Here is a 16,807-nt window from a genome sequence, read left to right on the forward strand (position 1 = left end):
TATCAAGCTAAATTTGGCCTCTTTTCTAGTAAGCTATCTAGATTTCTTTTAGCTTTACATCAAGCTATTTAGTTGGCTTTTTACTCTTTTAGCTAGCTTTCTATCTCTCTTTTAGTTTTTTACCTGTTTACCTTTCTCGCTACCTATCAAGCTACCTTTTTACTGACATAGCAAGCCATCTAGCTAAGTTCGAATTTTAGAAATGCATATCAAACTGGGTACCCTTTGCACTAATTATTAAGATAAAGTAGCTTACAGCTTGAAACAGATTCGAGACCCCTGCTCTAAAGTCTGTGTTGACTTTTGTTGACTTTTGTTGACACATTGTTCTCCCGGACTTTCAATATTTAGGTGGCCTCAAATTTAGCCTGTCAGCATAAGAAAATATCATCCTGCTTTATTATCTCCAGCAATGGCCCCACCGGATTGGGCAGCGCTTAATTTCCCACATCGGAGCCAGGCCAGGGAACAATATCCCATCTCGGGGGGTCCACCCTGAGTTTCATCATTCAACGACGAGAGGCTGCAAACAGGTCGCGGATTTACTGTTTTTCATCAGCGGGATTTACGGCGAGTACACGTGAGCAAAAGTAAAAAGTGTGATGAATGGGTACAAAAACATGGCCTCGAAAAACAAGGGTAGAGAAAAGGCGTCCAGGTCGGGGAGACAAGAGACGAGACGTTCCCAAGAAAAATAGAAATTGCCGGCCACACGCATTTTTCCTTTCGCTGCGTGACAGGAAACACATGGGCTGAAATTGAAGATCCCGATGCTAACTACCAACAGATGTGCTCATCATGCGTTTTGCAAATCAAGAGTTACCCCCCCAAAAAAATCTGATACTGTAATCCCTCGCTACTTAGCATCCTCTGTGCATTGCGGGTTGAAAAATATTCAACACTCCATTATCCCCGATCGCATATCCAAGTAGGTATTGGCAGAGTGCATTTTTGTCAAGCCTGGCAGCTCTTTTTTGTCAACCAAAATGTGAACTGCACTCGCCCGGCCACGGTCCATTATCCCTAACCCCATATTGGCACTTCTGTCGTGAGTTGAGCCGTTCTGGACCACCTAAAACGGAATGCACTGTTGTGGCAGCGATCCTTTATCTACAGTAGAGTACTGGTGATGGCATTTCTTTTTATGTTCGGGTTGCTGAAACGCGTGCTGTAGTGAGCCGCATAAACTGAACTGCACTGTTTTGGAAACTATCTATTGTCCCCAGTCGATTATTGCTGAGAACGGGGGCCGTAAGGGCAAATTTGCGTAATGTGCAGCAGCTCTTTTTTCAGTTCATTTCATTTTTCTTGGGTTTAGGCGGCTCAAGCATGCCATTGTGGCTCCCTTAGAACGAACAGCACTGTTTTGACCGCTATCCTTTGTCCCCAAATGACTACTGCTGAGACTGGGGGCCTAGAGAGCAAAAGTGTGTCATGCATAACAGCTCTTTTTTTCTGTTCTTAGCGCCTAAATCGAACAGAACCTGTTTTGCTGCAATCCATTATTCCCGGTCGACTATTGCTGCGACGGGGGGCTGGCAGAGCAAATGTTAACAATGTGTAGGAGCAAGTGAGGAGATGTTTGTGCTTGGTCTGGTCCCCATTAACCGCATTAAAGGAGGGATTACATTAATAGGAATTTCCTGACAATGAAGTCCAAATTGCCGCTCATTTGCCACAATTATCACATTGTTTTTCAACCATGATGAGTGGGTAATTATTTTCCACCGCTCTCTTGTAGCCCAATGCGTACCATAAATCTGCGAGGATTTTTCTAGTTAATCACGGCAGTCAAAGTTGAACGGTTGCCATGATGATGAGTTGTCATTTGTTTGGCGTTTAATGATCATTTTTACTGGGTGTGAATTGAAGAAATGGTGCTTAGCAGCTTGTTACAAATAATTTACTAGCAAATGCACGATTTTGAATCATACAATGCCATTGACGTATAAAGACCTTAAAGATCCATTCAATTTTTCCAGCAATGGAGGCTCTGAGGGTTTATTTTATTATTTGAATAATCAGTCAATTATTTTGTTTATTAGGTGATTGATAAAGAAAAAAATAACGATTACCCTATTTGATGAAAAATGTTATTCTGTTTATTTATTTATCTAGCTGGGAGCTGGAGCTGAGATCATTTGTGTCATGCATGGCATCTCTTGTTTTTCCTGTTCTTTCCTCCTAAAATAAATTCTAGCCGCCGCAATCCATTATTCCCAGATAAGGATACATATAGGGAGGGGTTGTCGAGAGAGAGAATTTGTGTAATGTGTGGCGGCTCATTTTTTAAAAAGAAATTCCGTCTAAAATGAACAGCCCCGTGCGGCTGCGATCCACTATCCCTGGTGGACTATTGTTGTGAGCGGGGGCTGGCAGAGCCCATTTTTTTCCATTTGGGCCACAGAAGCGTGTCGATTTGGCCTGCCTGATGAACTAAACTGTTACCACGATCCCTTATCCCCAGTAGAGCGTATCGCTAAAAGCGGGGGCCAAGAGAGTAAATTAGTCTCATGCATGTTTGGTCTTTTTACTGCTGTTTCCGCCTAAATTGAACAGCACCTGTGCGGCCGCGATACATTATCCCTGTTCAACTATTGCTGCGCTCGGGAGCTGGCAGAGCGCCTGTTAAAATTAGTTGGGAGCAACTTCACGGATTTTTGCATGGCGGGTGAGGTTTTGGGGTTCTGGTTCCCACTGGTATGGCTTTCTGGCAGCCTTGAATATAATTATTTGTATTTACAACACACTGCAAAGTACATCAAACGCGTTTTATCGGTGAAGTTATTACCGTCAGTTGCAGGCTAATCAATATGCAGCTAAAGGAACGGGTAATATGATATCGACTGGGGGACTATTACCATGACGATAAGCACATATGTGTGATTTCGGTGGCCGTGTCCAGTCAGGCGTGCACTAGCGCTCGAGTTCACGCGTGTCGCATGGGTGTTTCCTCGCCTGCTTTGGCATTTTTACAACAAGCGCTTGGCAGACTCGTCATCGATTTGCCCGACGCCCCTGAGGCCTGTGGGAAATCAATTACGTGCTGACTATGTTGTTAATAACGGCTTTGTATTAGCTTTCATTTCGATAAAACAGTTTGTTTCTATTTAAAGGGGGGGGGGGTGTCGTTTGAGGTCCTAAAAAGGTCAAAGTTGAATATTTTCTCTATTAAGTGTGTTTTAATGCCTAACTGAATTCATAAGAGCCCATCTAATTTTTTTTTCCACCGCTTTTATAAAAAACTGTTTTGCCTGCGGAACAGATTAGCAAGGAGAAGTCCGGGGGGGAAAGTGACTTATGCTCGTCACAACAGTTTTTTTGTTAGTGTAGCATGGAAATGGTAAAAGTAAGAAAATGCCTGTTTTAACTCTAGTTTACTTTTGCAAAGCTGTTTGGGGTGGAACACATTCGTAAGGAGGAGTGGAAGCATGCAGGTTTGTAGAGTGACTCCATGCTCGTCCCCGTTTTTTTTGTTCCTGTTTGTTAGTGTAGCATGAAAATGGTGATGCCTACTTCAATTAAAGTGCAAATGCGAACCCAAACCCCCAAAAAGATGAAAAAAGGAGAGTTTGTTGATCAAGAGGTCGCAGGTTCGATTCCCGGCTCCTCCGTGTTATATGCCTCAGTGTCCTTGGGCAAGACACTGAATCTCTAATGCCCCCAATAAGCAGGTAGGCGCCTTGCATGGCTGCATAGCCGCTATTGGTGTGTGAATGTGTGTGTGAATGGGTAAGTGTGAAGCACATTGTAAAGCGCTTTGGGGGGGTCTTCACTGACTTGAAAAGCCCTATATAAATGCAGAACATTTACCATTTACCATTTGAGTTTGTCTAAGAATCAAAAATCAAACATTCTTACCATATGGAAACTATTTTTACTATTGAATGTTTAGGCTATTTTACTTTGTTGTTTTTTGTTTTACTAGTATTTTACATAGTGTTTTTTTAAATGTAAAATAGTATTATTATTTTTTATTTGGTATTTTCTTTTTAATTTACTATCAAAACAATTTGATGTTCCACTCGATATTAATATTAATGAATAGTAAAAACAGTTTTTTTAATGATACGCCATTTTTGCTTCGTTTCCGGATTTTCTATCTTTATTACAAGATGAATTATTTTAAAAGCTTCCTTTAATACATTTTTAATCATTACGGTTTATTTTTCTTTGACTGAACAAATAATTTTTACAAATCTATATTTTTTTGGATACTTTTTTAAAACATTTTCCCTTATTATTGTATTATTGAAACAATTTAAAACTATAGTGAACTCAAATAAAAGGCTGATAAAATTTCAAAATGTTCCACTCAGTAATGATATTAATGAATAATGAAAACGTATTTTTAATTTTATACTACTTTTGCTTTGTTTCTGGATTTTTTATCTTTGTTACAAGATAAATTATTTTAAAAGCTTCAAAACATAGATTCTTTAATATTTACTGTTTATTTTTGTTCTACTAAACAAATACTTTTTAAATACAATTTTTGTAATACTTTTTAAATGCACTTTTTGCCTTGGTTTGTACTATTGAAACAATTTGAAACTATAGTGAACTTAAATAATATGCTAATAAAACAAGAAAAATGTTTTCCCCGTTGGGTCAGTTTTTTAGTGTTCAGTGTGCACATTTATCAGGCTACTCAGAAAAAAACACACAGGGGGGAATATAAATCTGGATTAGGATCTTTCTACCGGTAATCAGTCTCACATAAAAAGGTAGCCAGAGCGAGGGAACAGAAGCCCAACCCTGGTGGTCCAGGGGATGACATCACAGACAGCCGAAGGGAAAAACGACTCTCGGGTAAGAACGAATTAGCGGGAGGAGGCCGATACTCCAGTACAAACACTGCAGATGTCTGCAGGTTTCGCTGCTGGTGCGATCACCGTCGCTGTCAAAAGATTCTCCAACTTGAGCTCATCAGCGAGCCAAGTACAAGTCTGTCTCAGGAACGTTGACATTTCATGGGGGCGGAGGTCCGAATCAAAATGATACTTTGGATATTTTTTGGATGAGGCGATATCATTTAGTTCACTATGTTTTGTGTACTGTTACCCAATGCTAAATCTATTGCACCATGGTCATCCTGGAAGGGGGGTTACCACTTGTGAAGCCTCCTCAGGGTTCCTTTTTTCCACATGCTGAAGTTTGAGTTTTTCCTTGCCTGCATGTTGGTTTAATATCAGGCGATGGTGTCATTGTAATCCTGTCTAGTCCTTGAGCAGCGAGGCTTTTAACTAAGACAAGAAATTTTGATCACATTACCCCAATTTTAGCTAACCTGCATTGGCTCCCTGTTAGCTTAAGATGTGATTTCAAGGTTCTGTTGGTAGTATACAAAATCATGCAAGGACTTGCTCCCTCATATCTTTCAGATTTAATTTCCCACTATGTTCCGGTCCGGAGCCTTCACTCTGAAAATGCTGGTCTACTAGTGATCCCAAGAGCCAAGAAGGTACGCGAGCGGTCTCCATTCGGGCCCCGGTGCAGTGGAGTGCTCTTCCCCCTGAGATTGGATCTGCAACCTCAGATGAAATGTATAAATCCAAGCTTAAAACACACTTCTATTCTAAAGCATATGAATAACCTATATTTTATGTTGACAATATCTGTGTATCTGTGTATTTATTATTTGCCCTCATGTAAGTTTTGGATGAGGTGATGGTGTAATAATAGTCTGTGGGTTGCATAATCTGTGGTCTGTGCAGCCCTTTGAGACACTTTGTGATTAAGGGCTATACAAATAAACATGACTTGACTTGTGATTAAGGGCTATACTGTACAAATAAATAGGACTTTAAAAAATTAATGTGATATTTTGGTTTATCTGGCAGGATGAAAAGGCCTGACAAGACGCATGTGGCTCGTGTGCCGTAGTTTGGGCACCCCAGGGTTATGGTCAGCTCATACCAACCAACCCAAAAGCTTTATCAAATTCATCTAATTGGTCCATTTTGATCTAATTTAAGTCAATTTTCTAGACCGTGACAACCATGACACAAAATGTTTGCTTATTTTCTTCTCCACACCTGCAAAAATGCAGCAACGGTGAATTCCCAATGCTTTTTTTTTTTTTGGTAAGAAGGCGTCTGGCAAGCCTTGTTTTCCTTCACTGTTCTGCTTTTCGGCAGCTCATTATAGGCGTCATTTAACATTTCCTCCCTGGTAGCCCTGCCCCCCAGCTGTACAAGTCAACAATCCGTCAAAACAGGTGGCAGGCAAATTATAGACTTGAGCGTAAAGATTTCGGATACAATTTGAACAATCTACATGTTAAATGATCTGAAAGAACTTGTGGTGTGAATAATAATACATTTATTTTGTTCTTGTTAACTCTTTCAATGCCTGACGTTTTTCTCAAATCAGGAGAGCCGGTGCCAGCCAATTTTTGCCATTTTGATTCATATTTTAAGGCCTATAGAAAATTGAATTTTTTTAGCTATGTAGGACATATCAAAAAAACGCTTGAACCTTCATCTTTCATTCGAAAAAAATGTATATTTCTAGCTTTTACCATTGTTTAGTAAACAACAGTTGAATATTGATAAGTTTCTTGAAAATACTGAAAAAAAAACTCTAAAATAAGTGGCTTTTTGTGAAAGGGTGAATTTCAAGCAGAACTTTCAATTTGCTGCTTTTTTTGCATCTGTGATACCTCCAGTATATAAACGATGCTTTCCATTAATACAAAGGCACTCCGCTTGCAAAATAAAATTGATTGCCAGATCACTGAACTAAAGCATGAACGATGCATGAACGATGCATGAACTTTGCGAGAACTTTTCAGCGTCCGATGTTTCCGGTAAAGTGATCACAAGATTTTGGTCACCATGGCATTCGCGCTCCCTCTGCAGACGTGCACAAAGCGTCATCCCTCTTTGACCAGACGATGATGATGAGACTTTCTTTTTGAAAGGAATAAGCTCTGTTGAAGAGTTCACAGCCAATTACTATTTGTCCATATGTCGCAACTCTCACCACTCTCCTTCATTACGCCTACTCGCCACAGGGCGACCTACACAGACTCATTCGCCGGATACAGGAAGCAACACTAGGAAATTTGCCTTCCTTAATGTGTGGACAAAGTTCTCATCGAAATCATACAGAAATCATTCCCAAAAGCTTGAAACTTACCAATGAGCAGTGCCAAACCGTTATAATAGATTTGTTTTTTCAAAAGAACAAGAAAAAATAATGTTTATGTTTTTTTAATTAAATGTTTGTAGTGCAGTGATAAGTACATTCGCTTATCCCAGGAAAGGTCCCCGGTTCGAAAATGGGTGGAAACATATGTTGGCCTGGAGAGGGATGGGAGCCATCAGGCTGTACTTTCCCAAGACACACCACAGGATATGGTTCCCCAACAACCCTAGTGCTTAAGGGATCCAACCATTTTCATCATTTATATATGTATACATAAAATTTATTTATTTATTAAAGAGTGGTATTTTTATGACTTTTGGTACAAATTGTTTCCTATCTTTTTTTGTGAATTAATACTTAAATGGTGGTATTCATTTTGGTCATTTTTAGTATAACTTTTATTATAATTATATATTTTTGTTTTCCTAGGAAAAAAAGTAAAATAATGCAATCGAAAAAATGATAAATAATGAACATTTTTTTCACCCACATAAAAATTGTCAAAATGAATAATGTAAAATGTGCAAAATTTCTTGTCAGCGGGAAAAAAAGACATTTTTTGTGAAGATTATTTTAATTATTTTGATACATTTTTTTATTTTATTTGTTTATTATTATTATTGGGGAGCACGACGGCGCAGTGGTTAGCGCATTTGCGGCACAGTTCTGAGGTCATGATCAAACCTTCTGTGTGGAGTTTGCATCTTCTCCCCGTGTTTTGCGTGGGTTTCCAAATACATGCATGTTGATTGGCCGGTCCAAATTGTAACTAGGTGTGAATGAGCGAGCGAATTGTCTGTCCCGGTGTGTCTTGCTACTGGCTGGCAACCAGTTCAGAGTGTCCCCTGCCCACTGCCCAAGAATGGCTGGGATGGGCCAGAGTACCCCCGCAACCCTACTGAGGATAAGCGGTGCAGATAATGGATGGATAGATGGATTATTATTATTATTATTATTATTATTATTATTATTGCACTTTTTAAAATTAGCTGCTATTTTTTTTCCGGCAAAATTATTAAAGAAGACAAGTAAAAACTATGGACCATTAAAAAAAGATTTCAAAAATAAGCAAAATTATTGGCTAATGTTGTGATAATATTATTCTCTTGATTTGTATGAGGATGAATGTTTTTTAACTTAATCCATTTGCACGTAATCAAACATCAAACAATAATGAAAACAGCTTATTTATTTTTTATGCCATTGCAAAGTATCATGGGATATCACTTTCTCTTTGATCACTTTAATTAGTTATTGACTATTTTTCTTAACAATTTGTCCGACAAACATAAAAAACAATAACTGTCAACACAGGTAAGCTTGGTGGTCCGCTACTTGGTGTCCTATAAAATCGATTGCTCACTATTTTTTATGATAGTGAGAAAGTTTGACTCAAACTTAATAAATTAATACTTTTTTTTTTTAAAAAAAAACACTGTGTGCTATTTCTGTGTATGCCTAGTGGTATGTCACTCAACTCATCCAAAGTAATCCCTGCTTTGATTTTTATGTAAACAATATTTATGGTTTTTACCTTGCCAGGCAATAATCTCCTGCAAACGATCGCACCACGCACTAAAGTTATCCATTCGTCAATGTTCAATATGGGATCAAAGAGTGATTCATGTCAGATTAACGCCGACTGCAGATCAATGCGGATAAATCATCAAACCCGAATGGTACAGTTTTACGAGATTTATCTGATAGCACATAAAAGTGCTGCCATGATTAATTGCGTGTTAATAAAAATAAATAAATGGCTAGATTAGACTGTAAAATCATGTTACATTTGAATAATGTGAATCTGGAGCTAATCAAACATTCATTTGTGTGCTGGGCTATATTTGTTGCTCCACAACCAAGCTTTAATAAAAAAAAGAAGAAGAAAAAGAAACAGGAAGGGATAAAATAGTCAATCCAAGGCACCAACTGTGGGGATTATTCAGATAAAGAAATGAGGGGGAAAAATATTTTTTGCAGGTTTACTGTCACATCTTCATTCATGCTTAGCAAGAGAAGACAGCATCGTGACTCAGATGCGGCTTTGTTCAATCAAACGCACAGGAAATTGCCACATTCATCTTTGCCAAGATGTCCCGCTTTGGATGTTGGCCTGGGAATTATGATTGGAATAGATTAGCATGGTAATAACAACAATGCAGTATGAGGAGCAATATACAGGAGGGGGTGAAAACCATGGAAACAAAAGAACGGGCTGGTATATACAATCGTTTACGGTATAAAATTGCAGATAAAACACCCTGATCCGATAATAACGTAATTTTTCACTGAATGCTGATAGAAACACTAATTTTCCCTGTTTTACAATGTTTGAACCCCTGTCTAAAGTTATAATAAAGTGCTCGTAATCCATTATGGCGGCTGCTTAGTAGTCACGTGACCCCGAGAAGCCTCTGTCGCTACTTCTGGTTAATTTTTGTACTATACATTTTCTGCACCAAATGTGTGTGTACTGCATTTGTTTTGTGTTAATTTTGTTCTTTCGCTTTGAAAACAAAATAATAAATAAAATAAAATATTTATTGTGCGATTAAAAAATACAGGAAGATAAATGACATGACTACGATGATGCGTTCTAAACTTCATCTTTTAGGTGAGTTACTAAAACAAAAAACATTTTTTTCCAAACCAATCTTGGAATACATCAAAAACATATCTTTAGCACAAATTAATGTACCAAGTACAAAAATTGCTTTAAAATGTAATATTTAGACATGTTTGTTTGGACGAAAGCCTAGACGTTTTCTTGCTTAAAAGTTTTCCGACTGTCCCTGAAGGCATTAGATTAAGTTCGCTACTGAGCTATTTTTTTCTGATGACTTATCTTATGACAAGTTATCTGATGACAAGTTATCTATTGTGCGGTGATAAAATTTAAAAAGAGTTATAAGTTTTTCATATAATGTTTTAAAACTTAAAATTTTTTATAGAGTGGTATAGATATTACCGTGTAATATTGTAATCATAGAATTCAAGAAGAAAAGCTAGCTTGCAAAAAAATGGCGGCTGTTAGCATATCCGAACTTCATCCTAAATTGTTGCATGTTGTAAGTAAAAACATCTTTTAAAGGATAAGTGAGTAATGTAATTTGTATTTCCTCTTTTTAAAAGCTTGGTGTGCTGTTGTTGTTTATCAATTATATCAAGTTCTAGGCTGAGGTGTTTTCAATATCGAATTGCTATTGAAACAAAAAAGCCCAATTTAATCACCAACTTCTGCATCCTTTCCAGAAAGTTGTTGGAATTATCATTGGAAAAACTGATATTAAAAGCTTCCCGGACAGAAAAAGTATGCTCGTTATCTAATTTTCGTTTGAACGTTCAAAATATGAAGTACTATTTATTTTGTGTCTTACCCTCTACCTCCCTCTCCTGGGTATTTGGTATAACTTCATTTCTTTTTAATGTTCATCAACGTCAGATGCTGGAATGGAAAGATTCACTTTTGCCTTCACTGTCAAAGACTCTCCTGACTTTTTTATCAACGTGTCAGCCTGGGGAAGCGAAGGTTACATCCACGGGATGTCCAGCAGTTTCGGTATCAAAGACGTCGGTAAGGCGTCTTTGCTTTAGAACTGGACGAAGATCTACAATCTCAATACTGTTGTTTATTTAAATATTCTGTCTTCAGTCACCATTGAAAATCCATTGATTGCATCTAAAGATCAAGAAAAAGAAGAAAGATACTGTCCCTCCACCCCAAGGTAACTACTGTGTGACCTGAGCTTACAAATCACAAACGTTGTCATTATCAGTCCCTACAAGTTACTGCTGGCGGAGGCCCATTCCCAGGTGCTTCTTTGCGGGAACGTGGACACCAGCGACAGCTTGCTGCCGCTGATTCACAAGCCGGTCAAGGACCCAAGAGACTTCTACCCCCTGGGAGACATCGTGGCCAACGGCAAGAGTTTGGAGGGCTCCTTTGTAAACATACTCGCTGCTGTGAAAACAGTATGTTAGTTCCATCTTTTTGCACTTGCCCTCACTTGAAAACGTTACACCTGCACACAAGAGAAAAGCAAAACTAACAGCATTAATCTAACAGCTGTAACGTTTTTTTTCAACACTTCATAAGTTTCAGTATTGGTCGACATTAAAGGAGTTGTATGGAATTTAGAACTTCGGCTAAATCAGCTTATTTTTCAGTTCAGCCACGTCAGCTAATTCACAATGCGATCCAAGAACGTGCATTTCTTAGATGTGCTTAAGTAAACTCTTCTTTTTTCATCTTTCTTTGGGTTCGGGTTGGTGTTTGGCCTCTACTTGAAGCAGGCCTTTTCTTAATTTCACCATTTTATTTCTACACTAACAAATATAAACGAAAGAAAAACCTAGTAGGAACGAGCATGACGTCATTATCGTCAGTCGTGATTACTTTTAGGACAATCATTTTCAGAAATTCCATATCGTGACGGACCTAGCGGTGTCCTTAAAAAGTTAAATAATTTGTCTATTTAGTATGTGTTAATGCCCAACTAAGTTTAAAAAGCCCTTAAGCTTTATTTCCCACCCATCTGCCTTTATTTTACTTTTAGCAAAGCTGTTTGGGGCAGAACACATTTGGTATGAGTAGTGGGGACCTGGGCATTAGTAGAGTGACGCCATGCTTGTCTCTGTGGAGTTTTTTAATCCTGTTTGTGTCGCATGGTTAAAATAAGAAGATGCCTGCTTCAATTAAATTGCAATTGCGAACCATAACTGCACAAAAGATGAAAGAAGAAAGATCTATTTGAGTGCATCTAAGAAATGCACATACTTGCACGCACATCATGAACGAGCTGAGTCTACAATGATGACACATGCCAGGAGATGGCGGCTGTGAGTGAAAAAGTTCAAATTTATGTCCAACTCTTATAAGTAACACTGGTCAGTCGCTAGTCATCTCTAACAGATAAATGAAAGGTGCTTATGCACTCAACCTTTGACAAAATATGGAGAATAATATTAATAAATTTTGTGAGGGGGCGGAGCTTTACACATCTGACAGCTGTAGGCATTAAAGATCTGTTTCACTAAGTTAGCCAACTGTGTCAATGACATCCTATAAACGAATTGGTCATAATCAACCCTAAAAAATTACGCAAATGTAATATTAAATCAAATATATTTCATATTTTCAGGTTGGAGAGATGAAACTGTTTAAGAAATCTGACGGCCGCCATGGACAGAGGATGGAAGTCAGCCTTTTTGATGAGTCTGTCTCTTCATTTCGGCTCATCTGGTGCGCATCTAGTTCATTTTTTGGCAACTTATCGCAAGCAAACTGGCTGACCTCTGCGGACTAACTTTCCCCGACTTTCCGATCAATCTACAGTTGGGACAGAGAATCCATTCAGCACTTTCAGACTTCAATTCCCAAAGGGACCGGTAGGAAATGTTATTACCGCCCGTCACTTCTCATTAACGTCCTCCTGCTTAGTGCGGACACTGGAGATGAAACGCGGTGTTTATTTTGGAGATGGCTGACGTCTGTTTTGTCTCTGTTCCTGCTTCCAAGTGATCTTCATCGCGGACACCAAGATTTATTTTGACAGCTTCCGCAATGGGATGACCGCAACTGTCAACTCCAAAACTATTATCACCGTCAATCCCGGTAAGCGCGTCGTTCTTAAAAGCAAGCACTTATATCTTGCTTATGTCATTTGTGGTTTGTCGTCAGACACGCGAGAAGCGGGCCTGCTGTGCCGTTATGCCACGAAGATGTTGGAATCCGGTGCTCTGGATAGAGATGACAAGCCGGAGGATGTTCTGGGTAACTTGAATGACTTGAGATATGGAAATATAAACGACGTAATATGTTTACTATTCAATATTGGTAGTACAATACACACCTGGGATGCAATAACTGTTCTGAGGTGGGTATCACAAAGTGAAATTGCTGTATAGCAGGTTATAGAAACTTACAGTAAATATAATGCATTCCAAATTTAACAAAATAGTATATAGTAATTACTACTTACAGTACATGCAGTATACTTATATATGATTAAATAACATTATATTTAAAAACACATACAAAGAAAATCTTAAAATGTATTTACCTTTGGTGTGACGTGTCTTAAGCTGGTCTAGTGGAGTAGCGGGTGGACACAGAAGGATTCAAATGAAAACTGATTTCAAACCTTCCTTTTACAAGGATTTTTATGCCCTAAGAAGATATTCTTGCGTTAATCATCTCCTTATTTTTTATATTTTGTTTATTTCAAAATTCCTTGGCGAGGGTAGCAATTAGCTTTTTGCCTATACCATGATTTTGCTTCTCCCTTTGGTATTACTGCTAGCGGGGGGGGGCTACTATATACAGTATACTGTATCTTCCGCACTATACGTTGCAATTATAAGGCGCGCCACCAAAATGGTCTTGTGATATATTTTTTACATAAGGAGGCCAATGGACTGTAAGGTCCATGAAAATAAAACAACAGTAAGAACCTGGTTTGCATAAAAATATTTAAATACATTCAAATTACAAAAAAATATTTCATAGAACATAGATTAACATTATGACATCTGGTTCCATCACTAAAACTAATTTTAGCTACAAACAATGAACATGTTAACCATACAAGACCACTTAAAGATCCCTCTATAGTATACGTTTACTCTACGCAGTGTCATTTGATTGTAACTACGCATTTACAATTTACCCATCTTATTTTCCGGTATAAGTACGGTATACATTTATTTTAGTGCCATTGGTTGGGAATTATTATTGTAATTACATTGTAAAATTGTAGACAAATTATGTAGACTGTACTTTTTTCTGATTATTTGCAAATAATTGCACCTTTTGAATCGGACAGTGCTGACGTTATTTTCTCATTGTATTTATTGTACTGTATTGACTGCTCCTCTTAAAAGTTACGTTTTTGTAAATGCCTGATTTTCATTTACTGATTCAATTAATCTGCATGTATTCAACTACAGAAATCTGAGAGTTCCATCCATCCATTATCTGCACCGCTTATCCGCAGTAGGGTCGCGGGGCTGCTGGAGCCCATCCCAACTGTCCTCGGGCAGTGGGCTGGGGACACTGAATTGGTTGCGAACCAGTTGCGGGGCACACAGAGACAGACAATTAGCTCGCTCATTCACACCTAGGGACGATTTGGACCAGCCAATTAACCTGACATGCATGTTTTTGGAATGTGGGAGGAAACAGGGGTGCCCGGGGAAAACCCACGCAAGCACGGGGAGAACATGCAAACTCCACACAGGAAGGTGAGATTCTGAGATTTACTGTCTGCAAATTTCAAGCATTTTGGGTCTCAAAACAATTTGCAATGATAAATAAATATGAAAAATAATATACAAATGTTTTTGGCACTAAGATGAAAATTTGGTGACATCCATTTTGTGTTTTTTCTGTATTTCATTATTATTATTATTAATATGTTTTTTGATTGAGTAGTGGGCTCTATCACTGATGTGTACACCATCGCTCAGCTGAAGAGAAAAGGCCAGGAAAGTTCAGAGACATCTTACGGCATCACTTACTGTTTCATCTCCAAGCTGGACCTCGACTCCTGCGTCAAAACCCGTTGGTATGTCAGTTCACTTTCCGCCACGACCCCCCTGTTTAATTCTGATTGTATCTCAGCGCTAAGTGCAAGTTCCAAGTGGCCGAGGGCATACAGTACTGCGCCAACGAGGCCTGCCCGGGGAGGGGTCAGGTCTTCACGTCCAGCACCGGCTTCGACCTGATTGTGGACCTCACCGACCACACCGGCACCCTGAAAGCTTGCACCCTTAGGAGCCCTGTGGTCGAGGCTGTGTTCGGATGCGATGTTAGTATCTGAAACCCGTGGTTATTGTCCTGAGGACCCAAATCAAGAAACAAAATCCACTTCTCAAATGTGTCCGATTAAAGGATTGTACTGTTTAAAGCAGAGATAATATAATATATTCGCCTTTTTCTTTTTAAAAAAACAAACAAATAAAAAGCAAAACAAAAACGACTTCAAGTACTGTATATAAGCATACATCACATATAAGCGGCCCACTAAAACTCCTTTAAGATAGCCGCATACTAAAAGAATTTAGTACCCAAAATATAAGATAATGGTATACCTAAACAACGATAACTACTTTGTTGTGTAGATAATAAAGAGCAATACACCGGTAAAAAAATTCCAAAAATATAACAATCCTAGACGATTTACTGTAGCCTCAAGCAGTGCTTTAAATGCAAACACTCGTACATTTTCGAATTCCGCAATCATTTTCTTCTCCGACTTGTCGGTTGTAACTGTTTTCTAGTTTTCCTTCCCCTTATCGCTAACTTACTTGGGACCCATAATTATAAGCAGAAAAGGAAATAAAACAAACAAAATCACAAAAAATGAGATGTTGTCCCCCTTAAACATAATTGGGACTGAATAGAAAAAAGAGATCGTGCCGGGTATTATCACCAGCTACTGTGTAATTGGCCTTTTTTTTTTCCTGCGACCCACTTTTGGGTCCCGAACCACCAGTTGAGAAACACTGTCCTAACAGCACTCAATGAGACTTGAAAATAAATGAATTACAATTCTTTTCCTGTAGCCCGAGTCGTTCACTCGTTTGACCAACAAGGAGGTCACCGCGATCAAGTGGAAGTTTCTTCTGGAGAGATGCAAAATATACGTAAAGGTGCGGTGGATATTCTGTCCCCATTTTGATCCCCAAAAAATTGTAAATATTTCTCGATGCGTTTTAGATCCTCCCCTCCGTTAGGATGCAGAGCGGGGTCCGGGCTGCAATTCTGGCCTGCTCATTGGCTGACCCGGGTGAGATGAAGCAGCACATGTCAACATTGTTGAAGGTCGATTGAAGGACAAAGTCATAACGGTTGTTGATTGTTGATTCTACCTGTTCTGTTAAAATGTAATTGTTTGAATAAAGAACTGTTCTAGTTTCTGTCAGGTTGTTTTTAGGCTTAGAGTGACATTTGTTTATTAAGCTGGTAGCCATCTGTGTTATTTAAGTTAAATATCATTTTTATGAATGTATCTGTTTGAGATTTTTTAAAATTCTAATAAAAGACAAATATTGATAATTTTTTACGATTTATTACACTAATTGTTTTTGGTAAAATAAAAATGCAATCGTTAAAATGAAGAAAATGATCTTCCATTTTTGCATATTACACAATTTTGCATCCTTTTGTATTTTACAGGGGAACAAAAGTTTAAAAACAGTCAACAGATGGCAGCTGTGCCGCTTTAAATAGCGGAATTTTTGTCTCATTTATATTTGATGCTGTGGGGCCCATTTAAAAGGATGGACAGATTGTCGCACAAATCCGAACTTTACTTTTTTTACAAAGTGGAACGTCAAATTAGAATTAAATTATTTAATATATGTATTGTTTGGTTCAATTTACTTTGACAAAAAAGTCAAACCTAGTCCATTAGCAACTGTTGTGTTATTTATATTTGATGCCCCGTTAACTTAATGAGAAGAACAGAACGCTTCACTGTCAGACCCAAACCCAATATAGTCTTTATTTTTAACCAGTCGAACGTCAAATTCGTATTATCCTCATTTATTTTAGCTGTTTTTTTCAATTTACTTTGTAGGGTGATTTTAAAAAAAACAGTCAAGCCAAATCCCTTAGAAAAGTCAAGTCATGTTTATTTGTACTGTATAGCCC

At 38.3% G+C, this 16,807-nt stretch overlaps 1 protein-coding gene across 2 annotated transcripts; it reads left to right on the forward strand.

The window, feature by feature from the left end:
* The first annotated feature begins 9,969 nt into the window (after window positions 1–9,969).
* Window positions 9,970–16,071, forward strand: meiob (meiosis specific with OB-fold). 2 transcript variants are annotated; one of them, XM_088323421.1, is made up of 13 exons: window positions 9,970–10,220; window positions 10,405–10,462; window positions 10,595–10,726; window positions 10,805–10,877; window positions 10,929–11,124; window positions 12,294–12,394; window positions 12,488–12,540; window positions 12,671–12,766; window positions 12,833–12,925; window positions 14,585–14,717; window positions 14,774–14,960; window positions 15,718–15,804; window positions 15,872–16,071. In XM_088323421.1, exons 1-13 carry the CDS (start codon window positions 10,173–10,175, stop codon window positions 15,983–15,985), a joined length of 1,371 nt encoding a protein of 456 aa, XP_088179547.1. In that variant the 5' UTR covers window positions 9,970–10,172; the 3' UTR covers window positions 15,986–16,071. The 2 variants fall into 2 exon arrangements, with proteins under 2 accessions (XP_088179547.1, XP_088179548.1); XM_088323422.1 differs by having other exon boundaries at window positions 9,979–10,056.
* Window positions 16,072–16,807: the final 736 nt, after the last annotated feature.

Source organism: Urocampus carinirostris, chromosome 19 (genome assembly GCF_059441175.1).
Source record: "Urocampus carinirostris isolate Australia breed hairy pipefish chromosome 19, RoL_Ucar_1.0, whole genome shotgun sequence".
Classification (NCBI taxonomy): Eukaryota; Metazoa; Chordata; class Actinopteri; order Syngnathiformes; family Syngnathidae; genus Urocampus; species Urocampus carinirostris.